We start from the raw sequence: 25036 nt of genomic DNA, 5'->3' as shown, positions 1-25036 counted from the left end.
AGCAGAATTTCACCCAGATTAATTATACACTTGAGATTTTAATGGAGTTTGAAAATCTTACATTGGCGTTAATAGTTTGGCAACAGAGTTTAATGGTGATACATCACTTGCATGTGTTTGTGGCTCTTGCGCCATATCATGCATAAAAGGAATATGAAGTGTTAGGGCATTTCCAGCGCTGGCCCATAAATTTATTTCGACATCCGTCATAGACAGTTCGGGACCAATCCATGGACACTGATGCCGGAAGCGGCCATGCAGCTCTGCCCGCATACATTTCAAACACAGTTCAGCAGACCGAATGAAATTTATGCAAGCACGATGGATTTTCATATAAACCGGAGCATATTCATTACAATTTAGATATATTCCATAAAAAAGAACGAAATGATCGCCAGTGCATGTTCCCCATGTCCGGCCCTGAGCCCTGAGAACTGAAGCTTCACCTTTTCTAGTTCCGTCTCGACGCTCTCAAGCTACGCCTTCGTAACCTCCTCCTTCGGAGACCGGGAAGTGAAGTTGTCCACCTCCACGTCGCCGTCAGGCGGCTAATCGACCGATGTTGTTGAAGCCACCAACCTTGGTTTCAACGGAAGGGTAGGAGCGGTGGCCTTCTTGGGACCCAAGTGGTGATGACCCACCATGGATGACTCTTTCTCGCTACCAACGACGCCCACGGATGTGTCGGCTTCGTGATCGTCATGGGGCATAGTTGTGGTGGAGTTGGCAATGTCCTTCTGCTCTCACTCTTGTCCCACACCTTATTCGCTGCCTCGTTGAACTCCCTGTAGGTGGCTTGTAACTCCACCTAATGTTGGTGGTACTGCTAGCGATCGAGGAGGATCTGGCGGATGGAGCGGTACGGCTCCAACAACGCCTCCTGCTCGGGCAGGTTCATGTCCGGGCCGGCTGGCAATATGGCAGAGCCCATGGACAGGTTGGCGGCGAGCGGCTCCTCGATGCGCCGATGCTCCTCGAGGAGGTCAACATTGTATGCCCCGTCGGCATGTGCATGTCAGAACTTGTCCTCCTGCTCCTCCCGTAGCCGGGGATGGTGTTTATATTGCAAGCGGAACTCAATGGGTTGATGCGGTGTGGTTAATGATGGGGGGAAGACGATGGGTGGCACCGGAGTAGGTTCTTGGCAACCGCATATCGATTGTAGGGCGACAGATCGATGTGGTCATTGCTCGGAAAAGGCATATATGAACTCCTATGAGTAGAGGGTGCTACATTTCACCCATCGGTACTAGTTTGGGAAATTTGCACTCGCGGGTAAAATTTAGGTACCGCCACTGCTTTTCTCATAGAAGTGATGGGTGGTGACACGTACCCGCCACAAGTAAACGCTTATTAAGATCCACTTGTAGTCACAGGCCATAGTGGCGACTGGTGCCAAGAGCCCATAACTACTATATAAGGTAGAAGTGGTAGGCAATCAGTGTTGCCCGCCACACATATGTTTCGGCAATTTGTATCAACAACATTAAAAAATATCAATGATTTGTAGTGGCGGGCACATTAAGCCGCCCACCACACATATGGTAAGTGTGAATAAACTTTAAAAAACATTTTTACTAAACCTACAAAGTGGCAAATTTGAGAATTGGGCTTTGGTTGGGGTGTAGTAAACCTATAAAAAGTTTAAAGATCAAATGATTTAAAATATATTATTGAGTATTGTGGCATGCCACGGTATTTCGTTCAAACTTGTGGGGAGAGTGTTCGGGTTGTACAAATGATTTAGAAAAAGTTTGAAGCCCAAATGATTTATAAAAATGTGTACTAACCATGCAAAAAGTTTGAAGTTCCAATAATTTATAAAAATGTAGTTTTGTGTGTAAGGCATCGGTTTCGTTTGAAACCCTGACACTTAGGCAGAGAGTGTTCGACTTGTACTGGTGGTGCATCAAGTTTTTTACCGATTTCAAATTATTAGCAAACCCTACTGAGGTCCAATGAAGACAACATGTCAAGTTTCATCGCTTTCTGGGCTCTTCTGCACGCGCTTTCCAAATGAGGAGCCTGCTATATTTTTAGGATGGTCGGAAAATCAGTTAATGCCTGAAAAATAGCAAACATAATAATAATAATAAACCCAATTTCTAGCACTGCGTTGGATGGTCTGTAATAACCATGGCCAAAATTTAAAGTTCAAATGATTTAGAAAAATGTGGTTTTGTGTGTCAGGTGTTGGTTTCCGTTTGAAACCCCGACACTTAGGGGGGAGGTTGTTCGATATGTATAGGAGGTGTCCTACGGGGGTTGAATGAAGATACCATGCAAAGTTTCATCGCTTTTGGAGTCTTCTGCACGCACCTTCGAAATGAAGAGCCTTCTATCCTTTTTAGCGTGCCGTCAGAAAATTAGTTAATGCCAGGAAAATAACAAACATAATAAGAAAAAGCCAAGTTCTTGCACATCGTTTTGGATAGTCTGTATTAACCATGGAAAAAGCTTGAAGTTCAAATAATTTGAAAAATGTACAAAATTAGTTGTTTCGGTTAGAAAGTAATGCCCGCCACTGATATGTAGCGATGGCGGGCTCTTGGCAGCGCCCGTCACTATGGCGTCCGCACATAAACCGAACGGTTGCCCGTCCGATGGAAACTTATCCATTTCCCTTTAATTTTCGTCACGAACACTTCCTCCGCCTCCGTTCCTCTTTCGGATCCGGCCGCATCCGCAGTCGGTGAGCCTCCTGCCGGACCCGCATTCCACACCATCAGCCGACGCGTCCGCCAAAGTTGTATTCCACGCCGTCCACCGCCGCTGCTTTCCAAGTCATCCGCCAGTACTAGCTGTCCGCCGGAGTGGCTGCCCAAGCTAACCTAGATCCCTTTAAGTCCGACGCTGCCACTAACGACGTTGTTCTGCTGGTCCCACCTGATCATCTTGGCCACTAACGCTCTCACAAGCCTTGTGGAGCTATTTGGTTTTCTGACTTGACATATATTGCATTAGTTTCATATATAAATAAGTGAAATAAGAATCATATTTTTGTTGACTCGAACACATGTTTCTACCACGTCTATTTTATGTCGGAAAACAATCAACACCAATGCTTTTATTTACATATGTATGACTTTTAATAACATACAGTAGGACACTCTTAATTCTCCAACTATTTCTTTTAAAAACTAGCAAGAAGTGTTACGTTGTATCTCCATATGCATTGACTGATCTGTACTGCATTTGTAGCAATATTTAGTATATGGTTGGTGATACGGCCACTAGTGGGGACACGGCCTATAGCCCCGGCCCGTAAGGGGCTTTAGTCCCGGTTCACCAACCGGGACTAAAGGGGCGGGACTAAAGGCCTAACCTTTAGTCCCGGCCCTGTTCCAAGCCGGGATCAAAGGTGCTTCACGTGGGCGCCTCGGAGCGTCCTCAGGGGCAGGCCCTTTAGTTCCGGGTCTTAACACGGACCGGGACTAAAGAGTTTCTGCAGATTTTGTTTATTTTTGGGTTTTTAGGGTTTTAAGGTTTAGGTGTTCGGGAGATTAACGTGATGCCTCGTTTGGTGTTCGGGAATTAGTTTTCATATAATTCTAAATAGAAATAATTATGCATATATATATAAGATTAACTTATCTTACAAGCGAGCATATATATACAATTATATGGAGATCTGAATTATCGGGACTAGAGCCCGTCTATTCGATTACATGTTTCAACATCAGTAATGGCCCCTAGCTACACTAAATCATCCTTTGTCATCTATAGCTTCCGTCCTCAGAAAGGTCGCAAGCTCCTCTGCAACAGCAATCGCGCGTTGCTCTGGTAGGGACTTCTCCCTCATGGCCGTGTACTATATAAGAAGAGGAGATGAATATGAATATCAATCATGATAACAAAGAATGACGGGTAAAAATAGAGGTGTGAATGTTCATTGCTTACGTCGTATCTGTGATCCTTGTGCTCAGAGGTAAACGTGCGAATGGTCTCGCAAACATAGTATCCGCATAGATGCGTCCCCCGTGGCTGCTGGTCGCACTTTACGAGAATAGAATATATATAATCAAAATAATAATCTAGCATCATAAATGTATTGAAAATAGAAGTATATCATACTACTACTTACCCGAGCCGCTCTAAAGGTCAGCTTCTCAGGCTCGATACCGGGAGTCACGCACTTGAACCGCTTCCAAACCCTGCCCGACAAGGAAAATGATTTGCTAAGTTTTTCATTAATTGATATATCAGAAAATCATCGAAAAAGACCGATAGAGCGCAAGAATGATTGAAATTACCCTTGGAGCATGTCCTGCAGGCTTTGGAACTGTTCCAAGGGTCTCGATAAATGGTCGAAGGCATCAACTCTTCCCTTATCAATTTGAATGTCCAACAGAATCCAATGAAAGCTGCACATGTATATATATATATATGTGTGTGTGTGTGTGTGTGTGTGTGAGTAACTTATCAATTACACTTATAAGTGAATGGACACAATAGAGTAAAGACCCTCACCTGAAGTTGTATGGAAACAGTATGTGGTCACGGAAATTTTTATCTGTTAGAAACCTTAGAAGGTTTTCCTCCGTCTCCTTGGGTTTATCAGTTAGCATCGCTATATGTATTTTATCTGGGTCAATAAACCCAATATTTAGGATGTTCCTATTTTTACAATCCAGAATCTTCATTCTGCATAATAGAGTACAAGTTATATGTAGACAATGAATTGAAATAACTAAACAAGTTATATGTAGACAACGAATTGAAAAACTTACAGACAATAGCAACTCATAAGCGATTTGTCGAGGGCGTCGGCATTGTACATCTGGAAGAGTTCATCAAAGTCGATATGGATTTCTTCGGGGCGGCCGTAGTACTCCCGTGGGACACTCACCACGATCATCGTTCTCCCATTCTTTGATTCACTTAAGTACCATGTATGCAAGTAATGCATATTTGTTGAGAGATCATCTTTGCTGACCAAAGGCGCTCGCATGACAAACTGTGGCTTAGGGGCTACCACAGCCTTGGGTAACCTGTCGTCCTGGGAAGCCAGAATGTCTTCAACCGGGATACCCCATTCATCCGCCCACTTCTTTGCTAATTCCAAATCTTGCCCCTGCACCAGAGGGGGGACATTCTCGGGTAACACCCTGAGGGGTGGGATCGACTGTTTGGCCTGTTGTCCAAGATGAGGAACGTCTGATCTTTTTTTGCTTGTAGTTGAACTTGATTTGCTCCCACTTGCACTTGCACGTGATCTGCTCTTTTTCACTTCCTTCTGCAATGTGCGTGTATAGTCATCAGGCTTATGGTGCAAGTCATACTGTGATGGAAGGTTCGTGAAGTATTTTGCAAATGCTATTTGCTTCTCGGTGTATTCCGGGCGGGGCTCGGGTTCCTTCTTTTTCATCTGCGCATCATGATGTTCCTTTGCTATCCTGGCGTTTTCCTCGGCGGTACGATCATAAGGTCTGATAGGAAGATTAGCATGAGGTACCTTTGGGAGGGGCGACAGTTTGCGCTTTGGGGAGCTCCGTCGCTTAGAAATCATCGGCGGAGCGTTCTTGCTGGCACGCTTCCGCTTAGTATCCGGAGGGGGCGGCGACAGAGACGGACGACCCAAGTCCGGCGGCGGTGATCGAGATGGACTCGTGTTGTGCTGGCCGTCTTCATGTGGAGGGCTTGGAGGTGATGGACGTGTAGGTGACCTGCGACGACTCGGAGGCGGTGTTGTCCTTGGGGCCAAGCCTGGAAGCTTGATGTAGTACTTGTCCCATAGGATGACTCCACCCAGTACTTCTCCGAGTGTCCTCTCATCTTCGGGTCCAGCTATGTCGAGCTCCATATCATGAAACCCCGCCATGATTTCATCCACCCCGACTTTATTAAAGCCAGCTGGAATCTCACGGCCATGCTAGCGTGCATCAGGGCCAGAAGGTAAAGCTTGTCCGACGGCCACCTTCACGGATATGTTCTTGAATTTCTGATGGAGTTCACATGATGTTGACTCCTTGATTCCATCCACGGGGTAGCCGGGACCGCCCTCTATCATTCTTCGTGCATCGTCGGGCGGGGCCTCAAATTCAGCCACGCTGCTTTTCCGCTTAGATGGGGCGCCGGTAATATCGAGTGCAGGATCTTCCTGGCGCGCTACTCCTCTAAGCTCATCAATCTGCTTCTGTTGCTCGTTAATCCTGGCAAGCAACTGGTTGAACTTGTCATTCTCCTTATCCTGCTGTCGCTTCTTTGCTCTCGCTCGGCTTCTGTAAGTGTCTTGGTCTCTGGCAAACCCAAGCCACCACGGGTAGGAAGGACCGAAGCCTCGCGTTCGTCCTCCATGTTCGTCGTTGCCGAGGACCAGTGTGAGAAAATCTTTCTCTCTATCTGCAGTGAACTGTCTTTTACCCTCCTTAATTTCTTTCACTATCTTTTTCCAATTCTCCCTGGGTATCCTAAGACCGTCACTGCAGATGAGGTCCCCTGTTTCTTCGTCGTACGAACCACCATGCGCAAGGAACCTATTTCTTGCTCTCAATTCCCACTCATCACGGAGTGGTTCAGGTATGATGCCTTTAGCTAGCATATCTTGCTCTTTCTTATCCCACTTTGGGATGGCAGTCTCATAGCCCCTTGGCCCCAGCTTGTGGTGATATTTCTTCTTCTCGGCATTTTTCTTGTTCTTTTCTGATAATGCCTGGGCATCTTCTGACTCCTTGTACTCTTGAAATTCCTTCCAGTGATTCGCCTGCTTGGCTAGATACCCCTCGAATACTGGCACTTTCTTTGTCTTCAGATAGTTTTTCCATAGCTTCTTCTTCCAGCTACGGAACAGTTCGGCCATCTTCTTTAGAGTCCACTGCTTGACTTTGGCCCTCAGTTTTTTGCGGCGTCTTCATTCTCACATTCTCGCAGGTTGAAATGTGACATGAGATCATTCCAAAGATTATCTTTGTACCTTTCGGCGACATAGTCACTATCGGCTGCCCCTTTGCGCTTGTTCCACTCCTGAACACTGATCGGGACGTGATCCCTAACGAGAACTCCGCATTGCTTCTTGAATGTGTCAGCAGCATTCTTAGGAAGCTTGGGTTCACCCGTAGGCAATATCACCACAAAGGTGTAATGTGTCCGTGCATCCAACTTTCTAGTCGGGCCTCGTTTCGTAGCTTTGATCGATGTGGAGGCCTAAGAGGGAGAAACATTCGTCAAATGAATGTATATGTATACAATATAGAGCTATCTCCAATATTTTTCACATATTACAAGTGATTGTCGAACTTCATATGTATACCTCGCCGGACTTTATTATTTCTCCACCGGCTTCTCCATCAGTGGAGCTATCACCTTCTCCGTCATTGGACCTATCTCCTGCCCCATCGGCTTCATCTTCGTGTCGGTCGACCTCCATTCCATATCCGGAGGGGTTTAGATATGACGACGGAGATTCAGCTAGTTCAACGTCGGGGCCGTCTTTGATTATATATTCGAGAAGTTCTTCCTCTTCGAGGTTCCTGATATGTGGATCCATAGTTCTGCAAAAAACGGACATTTGATTAACTAATAAACTAACAAACTATATAAGAGGGGTTGGAAACTTCGAAGTGTCGTTTTATATAGGAGGACCTTTAGTCCCGGGTCTTGGCTAGAACCTAAACTCTAAAATATGTCTAACGGATTCTCTTAACACTTAAGGATTTAACAAAATGGCGACATTCTAGATGTGTAGAAAATGATCTTATTTTCCTGATCTCATCTACCCTTCTATATGTCACATTGTCTAGTGTCAAAGGACTTTGTTGAACTTTGTACCAAAAAAGAATTATTCTATCAGGAACTCCGTTCCAAAACAACTTTAGTCCCGGGTCGTGGCTCCACCCGGGACTCCTAGATTTCTCCATAGTATTCAAAGTAGGAGTACTTTTCCAATTTGAGCATTCAATAAGCAAAACCAAATCGTAAAATAAAGTAGTATTCAAATTAGCATGCATTCAATTATAAGCAAAACTACATCATCTCTTTTGTCCGTACATCGTCGGATATTATCACTAATACTCCTCGAATACTATCATACATATAGCATCACTGATACAGCTAGAACCGTAGCGCCCGACGGGTATCGTCGCGGGCGGTGGACACCCAAAGAGAAGGAACCATCACAGGATCATAGCTCCAGTGAGATCCCTGAAGAACCTGGCAGGTATGCTCGAACCTGCCCTCCAACGCAACCATGTAGCGACGGACGTGCTCATCCTCCTCGCTGACACGGTGACGTACCACCTCCGCGGTGTCCGGAAGCCTCGGCACCATCACTAGCCCACGCGACCACCACCAAACAAGGATCGGGTCAACAACGGGCTGGCTCCTCACCAACCTACGCCCCCGGAAGGTAGCACCTTCAAATACCAGCCGGGCGGAGCCCAGTCCCGGACATGGCCCCTCTGATCAAGCAGGTATCCTCCGCCGAGTCGACGACGAGGATGCGGGATAGGCATCGTAAAATGAACTAAAAAAATAAACTTGTTCTATTAATTTTCTTGCTAAAAATAAACTAATTGTATATATAGTAAAATAAACAATTAACACTTAAGCATATACAATAGCAAAATTAAGAAATAATCTAAGAAACACTAATTAAGCATCTATATATGTAGAAATGTCTTTTTCTTCTTCTTCTTCTTCTTCTTCTTCTTCTTCTTTCCTATTTTCTTCTCCGCTTCTTCTTCAACTTCTCTTCTTCTACTTCTCTTCTTCTACTTCTCCTCTTCTTCTATTTTTCCTCTTCTTCTCCTCTCCTCCTCTTCTTATTCTCCTTTTTCTTCTTTTCTTCCCCTCCTCTTCTTATTTTCCTTTTTCCTACTCTTATTTTCTTATTTTTGTTCATCTTTCTTCTTCTTGTAACCCTAACCTAATTCTAAATATTACTAACCCTAATAATCTAGCACAAACCTAATAACAATAGGAATTAAAGGACAAAAAAAATCTTTTCTTCTCCTTTTTCTTCTTTTCTTCTCCCTTTTCTTCTTTTCTTCTCCTTTTTCTTCTTTTCTTCCCTTTTTCTTCTTTTCTTCTCCTTTTTCTTCTTTTCTTCTCCTTTTTCTTCTCCTTTTTCTTCTTTTCTTCCCTTTTCTTCTTTTCTTCTCCTTTTTCTTCTCTTCTTCTCTTTTTTCTTCTTTTCTTCTACCGGCCGGAGTGTTGGGGAGGAGGGGGCGGGAGGCTTACCGGCCGGAGTGGGAGGGGAGGGCGTCGACGACGGCGAGGAGGACGGCAGGCGGCGGCGAGGAGGACGGCGGGCAGCCTGGCGGCGTCGAGTTCGTCGGTGCCGCGCCGGGCAGGAGAGTCCGAGGAAGAAGAACGAAATGGCGATTTGGGTTGGAAATTTCCAACTCCCGCTTATATAGTAGGATCTTTGGTCCCGGTTCGGGGCTCGAACCGGGACTAAAGACACCCTTTAGTCCCGGGTGGAGCCACGACCCGGGACTAAAGGCCCTTTTTCGACAGACCAAAAGGCGGGAAGCAGGGGCCTTTAGTCTCGGGTCGGGGCTCGAGCCCGGACTAAAGACACCCTTTAGTCCCGGGTGGAGCCACGACCCGGGACTAAAGGCCCGTGCTCGGCAGGCGGCAGGCGAGGGGCTTTAGTCCCGGGTCGTGGCTCCACCCGGGACTAAAGCCCCTCCGCTGGCTGCACTATAAGTTTAGTCCCACCTCGCCCAGCGAGGGGGACTAACACTAGTTTATAAGCCCCGTCGCAGCATCTCCATCGAGCTCCTCTCTAAAGCAGGCTTACGGACCTAAAGTGACTGTAAATTTAAAAATTAAAACAATATTTGAAATTATGCAGAAAATTAAACCTGAATTCGAAGTGAGGTCACTTTGAATTTAGGTTTAATTTTCTCCATAAATTCTCATATAGTTTCAATTTTTTTCTATTTTCAAAATTAACTATTTTGTTATTTTCAATTAAAAACTATGTTTATTAAAATTCTTTTTGCATATTTGAGAATTTGACAAAACTATGATAATGAAAAGTGTTTGAAATTGAATAAATAATTCAAAACTATTTTCCATTTTCAAAATTAATTATTTTGACTATCCAAACTATTAACTATTTTGTTATTTTCAATTAAAAACTATGTTTATAAAAATTCTTTTTGCATATTTGAGAATTTGACAAAACTATGATAATGAAAAGTGTTTGAAATTGAATAAATAATTCAAAAATATTTTCTATTTTCAAAATTAATTATTTTGACTATCCAAACTATTAACTATTTTGTTATTTTCAATTAAAAACTATGTTTATTAAAATTCTTTTTGCATATTTGAGAATTTGACAAAACTATGATAATGAAAAGTGTTTGAAATTGAATAAATAATTCAAAACTATTTTCTATTTTCAAAAGTAATTATTTTGACTATCCAAACTATTAACTATTTTGTTATTTTCAATTAAAAACTATGCTTATTAAAATTGTTTTTGCATATTTGAGAATTTGACAAAACTATGATACTGAAAAGTGTTTGAAATTGAATAAATAATTGAAAACTATTTTCTATTTTCGAAATTAATTATTTTGACTATCCAAACTATTAACTATTTTGTTATTTTCAATTAAAAACTATGTTTATTAAAATTCTTTTTGCATATTTGAGAATTTGAAAAAACTATAATAATGAACTCCATACTTTTTGTGTGTAAAAAATGCACCATTCAAAGGCACATCACAAAATTTCAACAATTTCTGACTTCATTTGGTATATTTCGTGCATTTACTTATTTTTTTTGAGCTAGTTGACCCTAAAATGGAAAAGCACTATAAATGAACTCTGAAAATGTTGAAACTTGGCATGCTGTCATCATTTCACCCACATAGCATGTGTTAAAAAGTTGAGAGGGCTACGACAAAAACTGGATGCACTTCGTGTACAAAACGGACATCTCTCTCGAAATATCAGGGTTTCGAACGAGAACTCATCTCTTACAAAGGGATTTCATTTTTTGAACTTATTTGAACTCCATACTTTTTGTGTGTTCAAAATGCACCATTCAAAGGCACATCACAAAATTTCAACAATCTCTGACTTCATTTGGTATATTTCGTGCATTTACTTATTTGTTTTGAGCTAGTTGACCCTGAAATTGAAAATCACTACAAATGAACTCTGAAAATGTTGAAAGTTGGCATGCTATCATCATTTCACCCACATAGCAAGTGTTAAAAAGTTGATAGGGCTACGACAAAAACTGGATGCACTTCGTGTACAAAACGGACAATCTCTCTCGAAGTATCAGGGTCTCGAACGAGAACTCATCTCTTACAAAGGGATTTCATTTTTTTGAACTTATTTGAACTCCATACTTTTTGTGTGTTCAAAATGCACCATTCAAAGGCACATCACAAAATTTCAACAATTTCTGACTTCATTTGGTATTTTTCGTGCATTTACTTATTTTTTTTGAGCTAGTTGACTCTGACATTGAAAAGCACTACAAATGAACTCTGAAAATGTTGAAAGTTGGCATCTATCCTCATTTCACCCACATAGCATGTGTTAAAAAGTTGAGAGGGCTACGACAAAAACTGGATGCACTTCGTGTACAAAACGGACAATCTCTCTCGAAGTATCAGGGTTTCGAACGATAACTCATCTCTTACAAAGGGATTTCATTTTTTTGAACTTATTTGAACTCCATACTTTTGTGTATTCAAAATGCACCATTTAAAGCCACATCACAAAATTTCAACAATTTCTGAATTCATTTGGTATTCTTCGTGCATTTACTTTTTTTTTGAGCTAGTTGACCCTGAAATTGAAAAGCACTACAAATGAACTCTGAAAATGTTGAAAGTTGGCATGCTATCATCATTTCACCCGCATAGCATGTGTTAAAAAGTTGAGAGGGCTATGACATAAACTGGATGCACTTCGTGTACAAAACGGACAATCTCTCTCGAAGTATCAGGTTTTCGAACGAGAACTCATCTCTTACAAAGGGATTTCATTTTTTTGAACTTATTTGAACTCCATACTTTTTGTGTGTTCGAAATGCACCATTCAAAGGCACATCACAAAATTTCAACAATTTCTGACTTCATTTGGTATTCTTCGTGTATTTACTTATTTTTTTTGAGCTAGTTGACCCTGAAATTGAAAAGCACTACAAATGAACTCTGAAAATGTTGAAAGTTGGCATGCTATCATCATTTCACCCACATAGCATGTGTTAAAAAGTTGAGAGGGCTACGACATTATTACATTATTGCGCCAATATTCCTATCTATTATTTCTGTTTTCTTCTGGGTCATAGCCATGGAGAATCTTGATCATTCAGTAGGATGCTTGGGTCAGTTTTCATTTTGAAGGGTGGAATTTCATGAAACTTATTATAATCTACTAACATGTTTGTCTTGTCATCTTCTCCCACGATGTTTCTTTTCCCTGAAAGAACTATGTGTCGTTTTGGCTCATCGGACGATATCTTCTTTTGCTGATTTCTTTTTCTCGTTTTTGTAGACATGTCCTCCACATAGAAAACCTGAGCGACATCATTGGCTAGGACAAATGGTTCTTCCATGTACGCAAGATTGTTGAGATCCACTGTTGTCATGCCGTACTTTTGGTCTACAACTACCCCGCCTCCTGTCAGCTTCACCCATTTGCACCGAAACAAAGGGATCTTAAAAGTAGGTCCATAGTCAAGTTCACATATCTCCTCTATGTACCCGTAATATGTTTCCAAACAGTGCCCATTCTCGTCTGTTGCATTAAAGCGGACACCACTATTTTGGTTGGTGCTCTTTTTATCTTGGGCAACCATGTAAAATGTATTCCCATTTATCGCATACCCTTGGAAAGTACATATAGTCGAAGATGGTGGCCTGGCCAAACAGTAAAACTGATCTCCAACGGTGTCGTCATTCATGAGATGTGTCTGCAACCAACTGCCGAAAGTCTTCTCGTGTTCCCCTTTAATCCAAGAGTCAGCCTTCCCCGGGTTTTCGGAGCGTAGTATATTCTTGTGTCTCACGATATACGGAGCCAGCACGGTGGAATTGTGTAGAACTGTGTAGTGTGCTTGAGAGAAAGAATGCCCATCCATACATACTTTTGCTTTCCTTCCTAGTGTGCCTTTTCCTGTCAGCCTACCCTCATACCGATATTCAGGAACACCAATCGGCTTAAGGTCAGGAAGAAAGTCCACACAAAACTCAATGACCTCCTCTGTTCCATAGCCCTTGGAGATGCTTCCTTCTAGCCTAGCACGGTTACGAACATATTTCTTTAAGACTCCCATGAACCTCTCGAAGGGGAACATATTGTGTAGAAACACAGGACCGAGAATTCTAATCTCTTCGACTAGGTGAACTAGGAGGTGTGTCATTATATTGAAGAAGGATGGCGAGAACAACAACTCAAAGCTGACCAGACATTGGACCACATCAATCTGTAACCCTGATAGACTTTCTCGATCGATTACCTTCTGAGAAATTGCATTGAGGAATGCACATACCTTCACAATTGCCAGGCAAACATTTTCCGGTAGAATTCCCCTCAATGCAACCGGAAGCAATTGCGTCATAAGCACGTGGCAGTCATGAGACTTTAGGTTTTGGAATTTTTTGTCTTTCATATTTACGATTCCCTTTATATTCTACGAGAAGCCAGTCGGGACCTTGATACTGAAAAGGACTTCAAAGAAGATTTCCTTCTCTTCCTTAGTAAGAGCGTAGCTGGCACGCCCTTGAAACTGCCCTGGATGCATGCTATCTCTTCCTTTATGACGTTCCTGGTCCTCCCATGCTTCCGGTGTATCTTTTGACTTCCCATACAAGTCCTGGAAGCCTAGAATATTCACGTAGAGATTCTTCGTCAGGTGCATCACGTCGATTGCCGAGCGGACCTCATGGACTTCCCAGTAGGGTAGCTCCCAAAATATAGATTTCTTCTTCCACATGGGTACGCGCTTATGAGGGCCGTTAGGAACAGGTTGGCTGCCAGGACCCTTTCCAAAGATTACTTTTAAATCTTTGACCATATCAAATACTTCAGCACCAGTAAGGATGACAGGCTTCCCCCGGGGTTCTGCCTTGCCATTCAAATGATTGCCTTTTTTCTTTAAGGGATGCTTGGGCGGAAGAAAACGACGATTGTACGGGTACACATTCTTCCTACATTTGTCTAGATATACACATTCTGTCTGATCCAAACAGTGTGTGCATGCATTGTATCCCTTGTTTGACTGTCCTGAAATGTTACTAAGAGCAGGCCAATCATTGATGGTTACGAAAAGCAACGCTCGAAGGTCAAATTCCTCTTGTTTGTGCTCGTCCCACACACGTACACATGGTTCGACCCACAGCTGTAAAAGTTCATCAACTAATGGCCTTAGGTACACATCAATATCGTTGTCGGGTTGCTTTGGACCTTGGATAAGCACTGGCATCATAATGAAGTTCCGCTTCATGCACAACCAAGGAGGAAGGTTGTAGATACATAGAGTAACGGGCCAGGTGCTGTGACTGCAACTCTGCTCCCCAAAAGGATTCATGCCATCTGTACTCAGACCTAATCATAAGTTCCTTGCGTCAGCTGCAAATCTCGGGAACTCTCTCTTGATTTTTCTCCACTGCCGACCATCAGCGGTGTGCCTCAACTTATCGTCTTTAATACGATCTTCCATGTGCCATCACAACAACTTCGCATGATCTTTATTTCTGAACAGACGTTTCAACCGTGGTATTATAGGAGCATACCACATCACCTTGGCAGGAACCCTCTTCCTGGGTGGCTCGCCCTCAATATCACCAGGGTCATCTTTTCTGATCTTATACCGCAATGCAGTGCATACCGGACATTTATCCATATTCTCGTACTTCTCACTGCGGTAGAGGATGCAGTCATTAGGGCATGCATGTATCTTCTGCACGTCTAATCCTAGAGGGCAGACAAGCTTCTTTGCTTCGTATGTGCTGGCGGGCAATTCGTTCTTTCTTGGAAGCATCTTCTTCATCAGTACCAGCAACTTTTCGAATGACGAGTCAGTCACACCGGTCTCTGCCTTCCACTTCAGCAATTCCAGTGTGCTACCCAGCTTCTTCTGGCCATCTTCACAAGTTGGGTACAACAATTTGTTGTGGTCCTGTAACATCTGCTCGAACTGCAACCTCTCCTTTTCTGTGTCGCAACCTCGCCGTGCATCAGAAATGACCCGGCCAAGATCATCAGCGGGCTCATATGGTTCCCGTTCTTCATCCTGATCTTCTTCTTCATTGTCTTCCATTACGGTATCAGCATACTCAGGGAACATAGGTCGGTAGTTGTCATCATCGTTCTCTTCTTCTTCATCATCGTCTTCCATCATAACCTCTCTTTCTCCGTGCTTGGTCCAAACATTATAGCCCGACATAAAACCGGACCGAAGCAGGTGGCTCTGAATGATTCTTGAGGAAGTGTAATCCTTCTCATTCCGACATTCAACACATGGACAAAACATATAGCCACCACCATGCTTGTTCGCATCGGCTGCATCTCGAAAAGAATGCATGCCTTCTCTATAAGCGGCTGTGCGTCGATCACCGTACATCCATGGATGGCTCATCTGCGTTATACGACAGTATATCAAATACAATCACGATCCTAAAAATTAGTACCGCACGGTCTAAACGAGGAAATATAGTTGCTAACCTTTTAGAATAAGTAGAAATAAAGAGGAAGAGGTTTCAGCGTGGCTCGGGCATCTCATATCGTAGTTGTGTTCAGTGAACTGAAGCGGCATCGTTCTAACACACATTTCAACAAACACCTCTAGTGCATAAAAAAAATGGAGAGCTAGCACACACCCACACTCTTCCATCCAAGAAAAATGTAAGGAAGAGGGGAGAGGGGGGCTGTGCTATATATAGGCAGAGGACTTTAGTCCCGGTTTGAGACACAAACCGGGACTAAAGGTGGCGCACATGCGGGCTGCACACCGCGTAGCCCCTTAGTCCCGGTTTGAGACACAAACCGGGACTAAAGGCTCCTTACGGGCCGGGACCAAAGCCTCGTGGGCGGCATTGCGATTTGGGGCGACCTGGCCGGGCCTTTAGTCCCGGCCCAGAGGGAGGCCGGGACTAAAGGGTCCAGGCCAAAGGCCCGTTTTCCACTAGTGGGCAGGGTCAGCAATTCACACTAAGAACGTCATGATTCTTCAAAAGATAGCACTCGTCGAAATAAATGGCACATGCAGTAGACATGTGAAGTTTGTTGAAGGAATAATGTCCAGGCCGCCCACTATGTTCATTCATTGATCTTCTATAAATAAGCGGGTTCATGCGTAGCACAATCATGTGTAGTCGCTATAGGGAGAATGACTAAGGGCAGGAAGGGAGAAAAAATGATGAGGACAATTAGTCGTTTGCACTCACATGGTAAAATCTCCTAGGGTATGAGATGCGTTGGGAATTTTATTCGGAGTTGAACATGAACTATTTGTCTACAGTTGCGTTCTAGAGCTACTAGCCACATGTACTCGGGCATAATGTATCTAAGTTGGTTTTGTCTAGACAATGCCGATTCGATAAATCGAGGTAGTGCTATTTGAGTTGAACGCGCCAATGTGAGAAGAAATTCGTGTGACATTATTAGGGTATTTATAGTCGACATTGTGAGACAAACTGTAAAGAACGTGAAGAGTCCACGACCCACAGGGCAAGTTTTTCAAGGGATATATAATCAACCAAGTAGGATGTTTTTATTTATAAGAAACATTCAGTTGATGTACCCTACTCGTTGAAATTTCACATACATCAATCAGCTATTTCAGAAGTGCCTTTAATTCCTTAGAACAACAAGACGAAAACTACAAATATGCTCCTTCACCCGCTGAATGGAAAATGGCTGAACACTACTGGAATCTGATTTCGCTGAGTTCCTGGAAAACACGGCAAAGGACAGAACAAACTCAATAAAGACTTTGCCGAGTTCGAAACTCAGCAAAAAGCGACTCAGCTGAAAAGGGCTCAGCAATGTAACTTTTGCCGTGTTCTTTTTCGCGGCACCTCGGAAAAATCTTTGCCGGGTGCAAAATACATGTAACTCGGCAAGAAAATGACGCAGACGGAACGAAGCGAATGAAACCAATGCCATGTGGCACAGGGGTTTGCCGAATGTAGAAATTCAGCATAGGGGCACGGTTTACCGAGCGCAAAACTCGGCAATCCTATGTAGCATAATTAAAAATAAAAATGGCCAGCAACAGGCACCCATTTGCCTCCCAAATATGTATAAACTTGGTTTATTCACTAGCAAAAGGACCCGTGCGTTGCAACGGGAAAAATAAATTTCCCGCGCTCTTAATTTACAAAAATTCAAAATTTACAACCCAAAATAAAACAATTCTAATTTAGTAAAATTGCACCAATCTGTCATTAATTTTACAAATCAATAATTAATTAAGAAAATTCATGCAAGAAAGCCAAGAATAATAGAGATCCAATTTTTGACCCCCAAGTAAAAAGAAATAGATCGGCGAACAAAATGGATCAATGATTTTTATTGATGTATACATTCAATACATCATCCTCATAATACGGTTTTAATTTATGGTCCCAAGGAAATGTTCCTCCTTTAATCGTGCTACATATCAAGAATCTTGATTCTCTTTCCGAGGACTTCGGTAAAAGAATGGTGGGATAGTAGCTCTAAAACCTTCTTCCTTAATCAATGAAATGACAAGTCTTTTGCATTGTTTAAAAAAAATACAATCACGAGTTTGACCTCTGCTCAAGAAGGAAATCTGAAGCATTAGCAGAGAATAAGTCAAATAAGCGAATGGTGGAAGTCAGTGCACAAACTTCATTTTTGATACTATAAAGATTAGGTGGACAACACACAAAATAATATCTTTGCACATTATTGTAGGAACTTGGTTTTTTGGTTATGTCACGTAGGCATTATAAATAGTACATATACCTTTTTAACCGAGGCATCACATATAAAAGCAAAGCAAAAGAGGAAACAAACAGAACCAATGACAAGCACCTATAAAATAATATTTCATCAACACATTACACGACTATCTTCAAAAGAATTTGCATGTGTCTTAGAACTTCTTATTTGATTTCTTCAGTACAAACCAAACTCCAACTTTACTTTCTAAAAAAAACTCTAAATGTCCATGTTCATTGTCTCACTGCTCACTGCATATTAACTGTTGGTTGATAGAATTCTCTTTGATATATCACCTTCCACCGATTGAGCTCCCTGCACAAGCATATTGGTAAAGAAAAGGTTAAAATATGCATTTAGATGTCAAAAATGTAATCAGAAATATGAGTAATTATTTGACGTTTCGAGATTAATTGATACAATGAATCGACACATAATTATGTTACATGGATAACAAAAATGGAACAATTTTTTTCTAAAATTCTTGCTCATACATATGTTTGAATGTCTCTTCTATATGATGCCATGCTCTATGCCAACAAATAAATGAGAGCCAAAAGAGTATTATTAAAATTGCAAGAATGCCTTATATATACCAAGGGTCATTCTTGAGAAAATTTGTGATGTGATGGTTTTTGTTCAGTTATCTTATTAGGTTGTAAGTTGATGAAATATTGACTATTGCTAGGTATCATGTGCCCTTTTAATTTGCTACGAGTTATGTACTGTAATGTGAATGTCTTCTCGCTGGATAGAATATGAGTAGATGAGTTGAAACATACCATAATTGTCTAGATAGAAGATGAGTTATGTACTGTACTAATTAGGCCACGCAAGTAGAATAATGAAAAGCTGATTTTTAAAAATTGCTAAAAATATGCAATTTCCCATGGCCCAATAATGTTTGGTTAAGTAAAAAAACCGCCCAAATGAAAACAGATCCTAAATGGGCCGTATTTATGGGCTTGGTCTAATGGGCCACTAAGAATATCATGTCAAACTATATGTGGCATCCATGTCATTTTTTTGCCATGTCACCTTGTAACACGTGGATGGTGCCATGTCAGCTCAGCCACATCAGATCATATGTGGATCAGGCACATGGCAGTGACCAATATTTTGGTCAATAGATTCCACGACCAATTGCTTTTGGTCATAGAATCCATGACCAAAAACCAGCAAAGGTCAAGTTTGTTTGTTCTTGACGGCCAACTATTGACCCCTTCATTTTGGTCATAAGAAGGTCATAAATAAAAAATAATGACACTTCAGTGACCTAAATTATTGACCATATTTCTTGTAGTGTCAGTGCCTAGCCTATCATCCCATTTAAGATGCCTATCACATACACGTATTCATCAAATTAACCCACTGTATCATTTTGGTATTCATTAAATCGCTATGTTAAGTGCTAATGTCATAGCATGCATGGACTGTCCATATTTCATCCTCGCGTGGCACCATGTCCCAAAAATCCGCGTCCATGTCCTATGGGATTACTACAGCGTACAGGTAGAGCAAAAAATGTGAGGCGGAGTCTCTTCCAAGAGGACAAATAACCTGAATTGGCAATGTCCCATGTGACTGCTATAGTTTCTGAATTTTTACAATTTGGTATTTGACATTCTACGTTTTAGTTCAATACCAAACATATATATCTTTTTATGTGCAATCTGCTCAAGTGAACCCTTCAGTTTATTTTCCTTTTCTCCATTACGTACAATTAGTACACATGAGTATATATGTTATCTTGCCTAGATTTTTTGCACGTTCTCTATGGACCCGGTCTCTATTAGCTTCTGATGGTTACTTTGCACATCCCACCCCATTTGATTATCTTATCTTGAAGCATCATTGTTTATTTATTTTCTAGCAAAGCACAAACTGCACTTTTAGTTTCAACTGTTATATCATAGTTGCATGCACAAGTTGCTAATGAAGCACAAACTACCCTATTATCTTGAAGCATCATAAGGAGTAACAACTTAATTTTTTTGGAAGACACAAGTCGCTAAGTTAACAAAGATTTGGTTTCAAGTGTGATCTATTTTCTCCAAATAGTAACCGGTATCATTTTTTCTTTGTTTCATACGATATCAATCTAATATTTTCAGGAGTATTCATAATGAATTGGAGGTAGAGAAAAAACTCTATCCGAAATATTCAACTTTGGAGCTTTCAGAGCGTACTTCAAAAAGAACATTTAATCACCGCCAAATTCAACTCATCCATGTATAGAATATTGTCAAATCACTACATGATTTCACTCCTATGGTAAGACCAAATCCGTCGGCAAAGGCCCGACAACCGCAGACATAGCCTTTGCCGACGGCTACGATCGGCATATTAATGTAACATACTCAATCTATTGTTATGTAATTCGAGATTGTTATGTAATTCAAGAAATCTGGAATAAGTGTGATATCTAAACATGGCCAACACTGTAACGACGTCTGTGAACATCCTATTGGTTTAAATGATATTATGAAGTTAAAATCTTTCAGCCTAACCACATGTACATACACGAAATGTTAAGTTGTTATTAGTTATCTTTTTAGCTGGTTATAAGTTGTTATAAGTTACCTTTTCTGAGGTGGCTTGATTTATATATCCTGAATGCTCGAAACATCATTTTGATGTGATGAGAATGCATACATGACACTTTCGCATTAGTACATTATTTGCTAATCCCATGCATATAGTATATCTGGTATTTTGTTCCTTACAAATTCATTACTACAAATTCCTGCCGCAACATGCGGGGTACTATCTACTTTTTGCAAATGCTTGATTACCATTTTTATATACATGATCAATATTTTCATCATTTTTCTAGCACATGGTTAAAAAAATTCAATACACATTTAACATTTTGCAAATGTGAGATTAACATTTTTCAAATACTTGTGGAACAGTTTTTTCAAATGTTTGATTAATATTTTTCATTTTTAATAATGAAAGGAAAGGGAGAGAGAGTACATGGTTAATATTTTTTCTATACACATTTAACATTTTGCAAATGCTTGATTAATGAAAGGAAGAGAGAGGGAGAGGTAAGGTGAGAGGAGGAGAAAGGGACAGAGAGAGGTAAGATCATCTCAAGCAGACCCCTTAAAATCACAAACTACAAAACTGAGATAAGGATTGAAAAAAGACATTTTAAAGGTTCATTTTAGCTACGGCTGGACAGATACTGTAAAACAAACTGATAAACTAGGATAAAGAGCTCCTTCCTCTAGTCTGGTTGCCGCCGCCCCTTTCCCCAGCCGGCCACACGTCGACCGCGCCCAACTGCATCGGTCGCGCCCCATCATCCGTCCACCGCGCCCCGTCCCTGCTGGCCATGCCCCATTACCACGTCGGTCGTGCCTAGCCTCGCTGACCGTACCCCGTCGCCCATCGGCCACACCCCGTTGCATCTGCCGTTTGCGCCTTGCTCTGTTGCCAGCCGCGTCGGTCGAGCCGTGCCCCTTTGCCTACCGTGCCGGGAGGATTTTGGTAGCCAGGCTGAGGTCACAGGAGGCCACGACGAGGTCATGGGAGGCCAAGGCGAGGTCGAGCTCGTCCAATTTGAACCGGCATCGATCGATTGCGGCGTTTAGCGGCCTTTTCCGGTGTGCGGTAATGAATTTTGGTCAGTTTAGGGTGGATTCCGACAAACTCTGCGGCGGCGTGTTTGCTCCAACGAGGTTTGACCCGTATACGGGGCCCCCTCGGTTCGGCCTTCCAACCTTGAAATATAAGGGTTTCGAATTTGCACTTTCGGCGACCCTTAAATTTTTGACGGGTTAGACCACTTTTACGATTTTTGTTTGAACACTTTTTCGATCAAAACTATAAAGCAAAAATATTATAAGGGTTTGACCACTTATATGAGGGTCTGCTAATGGTGTAAGATGAGAGCAGGAGGGAAGGAGAAAGGGACTAGCCCGCATGGATGTCGCCTTGCAGCAACGGGCATGTATTTGCCGAACACTCGGTAGCGAGCATACAAATCTTCGGTAAGGGCTTCATCAAGCGAAAATGTTTGTACCCGGTGCGCCGGCCGAACGGTTGCGCCGGACACACACGGGCCGCAGGATCCTTGCCCATCATGCGCTTTCCTTGGCCCATCATCCCCGCTTTTTCCCTCTTCTACCTCTCATTGACCATGCATGCCCTCGCCCCCAGAGCAGTCATGGTCAGCTACCACTCCGACGCACGCTCGCTCGTGCTCCTCCTGGCCCCCCTTGTAGCTACCACTCCATCGTCGTTGTTCCTTCAAGCTGCCATGCCTCCCCTGTCGGATCTCGTCCGTCGGCCGTCATGGAGTCGCTGGCCTTTCCTTCCCGTTAGCATGGGGGCGATCCCCTTTCCTGTTTCTCCTCCGGCGAACAGGCCGCCGCCTCCCATGCCACCTTCTCAACAAATCTCCCGCTCCGCCGCATTGGGTGCCACCGGTGTTGGAGACAAAAAGCTATGACAGAGACGGCGATGTTGCAACCGGTGACAAAAAAGCTTCAACCGGCGATCGAAAATGCTACAACCGGCATTTTTGAAAGCTTCAACCAGAGACGATGGGAATCGAGGGCCATCCATCATGCAACCGCGGAAACTACATCCGTTGACGACAAAAAGCTACAACTAGCGATATAAAAAGCTTCAATCGGCGATAGAGAAACACAAAAGGCTGCAATAATTGATACAAAAGCTTCAACCAACGACTATTGAAGTTCATATCGAACGGGTGCTGCCCGACCGGCTCAAGCACACCGGCGTAGAGCGGTGCCCTTCATAAAAATCGAGGAAAGTGGGTTGAGAGCACGAGAGGAAGGGGACGGGGTCGCCCCGGATACTTTTAGAAATGCACTGTACTGGGCCACACATCCAACGGCAACCGACACAACAAAATCCGTCAGGTGATTTGTAACGTTTCCCAAACATATCCCCCTAATAATAAAGCACGGAGTGCTTGTGTCATCCGTCGCGTCGTTGTCACTTTTACACAAAAGTCCCTCCACTTCTGAGTATTCAACCCGCAGTCCTTTCTTCATCTTATCCATTCGAGCGGGCGGAGCGGCGATGGTGGAGCGAGGCAGCCCGCGGACGGCAAAGGGGCCTTGCTCCCGAAGACGCTCGCCGCCGATGTCTCGAGAAGATGAACCCCGCAACCTCCTCCTCCCTTCGTTTCTCGTTTTCTCTCTGAACAGGGGCATCCATGGACGCCTGAGGTCCTTTGCTACGACCATGCCTCCGGCGGCCTTGTGACTACGTCGGCCAGGAGCAGCGACCAGGTCATGCCAGCGCCCTTCTCTTCTCCTTCCTACCGTTTTCCCTACCCTGCTCTCTCTCTCTCTCTCTCTCTAACACATCTCCCTCTCTTCGTTCTTTTCTCTGCAGGAGCATGGTTGAAGCTCCGTGGGATATCGCCGCCGTAGTGGACCACCGCCGGCTCGTGCCCCACCGCCGCCGGGAATGAATCCCCTGTGCCTGGATATGCTCGGATCCGGTCGGGCCCCGTCATTCCCGCTCCACTCGACCTCATCCCCAAACCTATACCGCACATGCTTCGCCCCCAGACACGGCTACAGGTACAGAGCAAGCTCTGTTTCGGCTTCATTTTGCTGTTGATGCCGTAGTCTCTCGCTCCGCTAAGGGATTTGTGCTCTCTAGCAATTGTTCAGCTTTAACCACTCTTCTACCTTCGGGGAACGAGGGGGGAGATTGGTGGGGTGGTCTGGTGGCGGTTCGTCCAGGAAATCACTGCGATGCAGCTGATTGTGCGGGTTTTGTTGACCAGAAATAGTGTTTTTTCCTTATTTCCAACCGATTTGGTATGCGGCATAGAGGTTATGTGGCGATCGCTTGATCTATTGCGTGCTTTCCGTGTTATGGCTAAAGCGCATAATGAAATCATGTTCTAACCGCTACTTGTTTTCTGCTCAGTTTGTTGATTTTAGAGGATACATATTGATGTTGTTCTAACCCTGATTTCTAACAATTAGCTACATGGCTGAGCAGGTAGTAGGAACTGGTTCATTTGGGATTGTCTTCCAGGTACAGCCCCTTCCTCTCATGGTTTGCTTTTGCTTTGTGTGTTGTTGCCAATTAGTTGATGCAATGCTTATCGAATTCAACTGCTTCTCACATGTAGGCCAAGTGCTTGGAGACTGGAGAGACCGTGGCCATCAAGAAGGTGCTGCGGGACCACCGTTACAAGAACCGTGAGCTGCAGCTTATGCGCTCCATGGACCATCCCAATGCCGTCTCTCTGAAGCACTGCTTCTTCTCGACCACAAGCAGGGATGAGCTGTTCCTGAACCTTGTCATGGAGTATGTCCCTAAGACTCTATACCGTGTGCTCAAGCACCACAGCAATGCCAACCAGCGGATGCCGCTTATCTATGTCAAGCTTTACATGTATCAGGCCTGTGAACCATCATGTTACACTTGCCTGGCTGCCTATAACTGCCTTATTGCTTGCTAATGTATCTTTTGCCTTGGTTGTAGCTTTTTAGAGGGTTAGCTTATGTCCATACTGTTCCAGGAGTTTGCCACATGGACGTGAAACCACAAAATGTTTTGGTATGTGTTGTGTGAACACGACCTCGTTACTTTTTATTTATTTTATAGTTGGTCCTGAATTGGTCTCTTCTCTTGCCAATACAGGTTGATCCTCTAACCCATCAAGTCAAGATCTGTGACTTTGGAAGTGCAAAAGTTCTCGTACGTTGATTTCCCCCTTAAGAATCAGTAGTTTATTTCAGTATTGCGTTTAGTTTTGAATTGTTCTAGCGTCTGATTGGTCATACTGTTGACATAGCATGTGATCTATGCCATTAATTATCATTATCAAGAGTAGTATGCTATTTTTCCATGATAACGTGTAATACATTGAGTCTTCAGGAGGATCGAGCTGCTGTTTCTGTTCTATTTTGCTTGACCGGAACCCCAAATCCCCTCCTACCTGACCTAGAGCCGCCACCCACCCCATCTCCGGTCACCGGAGCCCATCCTCTCCTCGGTCGGATGACGCAGCGGAATCCAAGGCCATCATCCCATTGGCACAACCCATCCAGATGCAGCACGCTCACGAGGCACCTCGAACTGGGCAAGGAAGTTGGGCATGACGAGCGGCTCATGGGGCAGAGCACACACGGAGGCCGGACTT

General features: G+C 43.3%; 1 protein-coding gene across 1 annotated transcript; it reads left to right on the top strand.

Annotated features, from left to right (window-relative positions):
* The first annotated feature begins 851 nt into the window (after positions 1 to 851).
* On the top strand, positions 852 to 24600 carry LOC123404910 (shaggy-related protein kinase GSK2-like). Its single transcript, XM_045098824.1, has 6 exons — positions 852 to 1014; positions 16868 to 16895; positions 23862 to 23922; positions 24020 to 24292; positions 24376 to 24450; positions 24535 to 24600. Exons 1-6 carry the CDS (start codon positions 852 to 854, stop codon positions 24598 to 24600), a joined length of 666 nt encoding a protein of 221 aa, XP_044954759.1.
* Positions 24601 to 25036: the final 436 nt, after the last annotated feature.

The sequence above is a fragment of the Hordeum vulgare genome, chromosome 6H, assembly GCF_904849725.1.
Source record: "Hordeum vulgare subsp. vulgare chromosome 6H, MorexV3_pseudomolecules_assembly, whole genome shotgun sequence".
NCBI lineage: Eukaryota > Viridiplantae > Streptophyta > Magnoliopsida > Poales > Poaceae > Hordeum > Hordeum vulgare.
This window is presented reverse-complemented; position numbering and strand designations above follow the sequence as displayed.

Excerpts from the sequence above, each read along its gene's own strand:
- LOC123404910 (XM_045098824.1), top strand. The coding sequence starts at position 852 with ATGGAGCGGTACGGCTCCAACAACGCCTCCTGCTCGGGCAGGTTCATG. Across the intron at positions 1,015-16,867 it reads TGCCCCGTCGGCATGTGCAT|TTCCTGGAAAACACGGCAAA; the intron begins GTCAGAACTTGT and ends GATTTCGCTGAG. Across the intron at positions 16,896-23,861 it reads AAACACGGCAAAGGACAGAA|AACAATTAGCTACATGGCTG; the intron begins CAAACTCAATAA and ends ACCCTGATTTCT.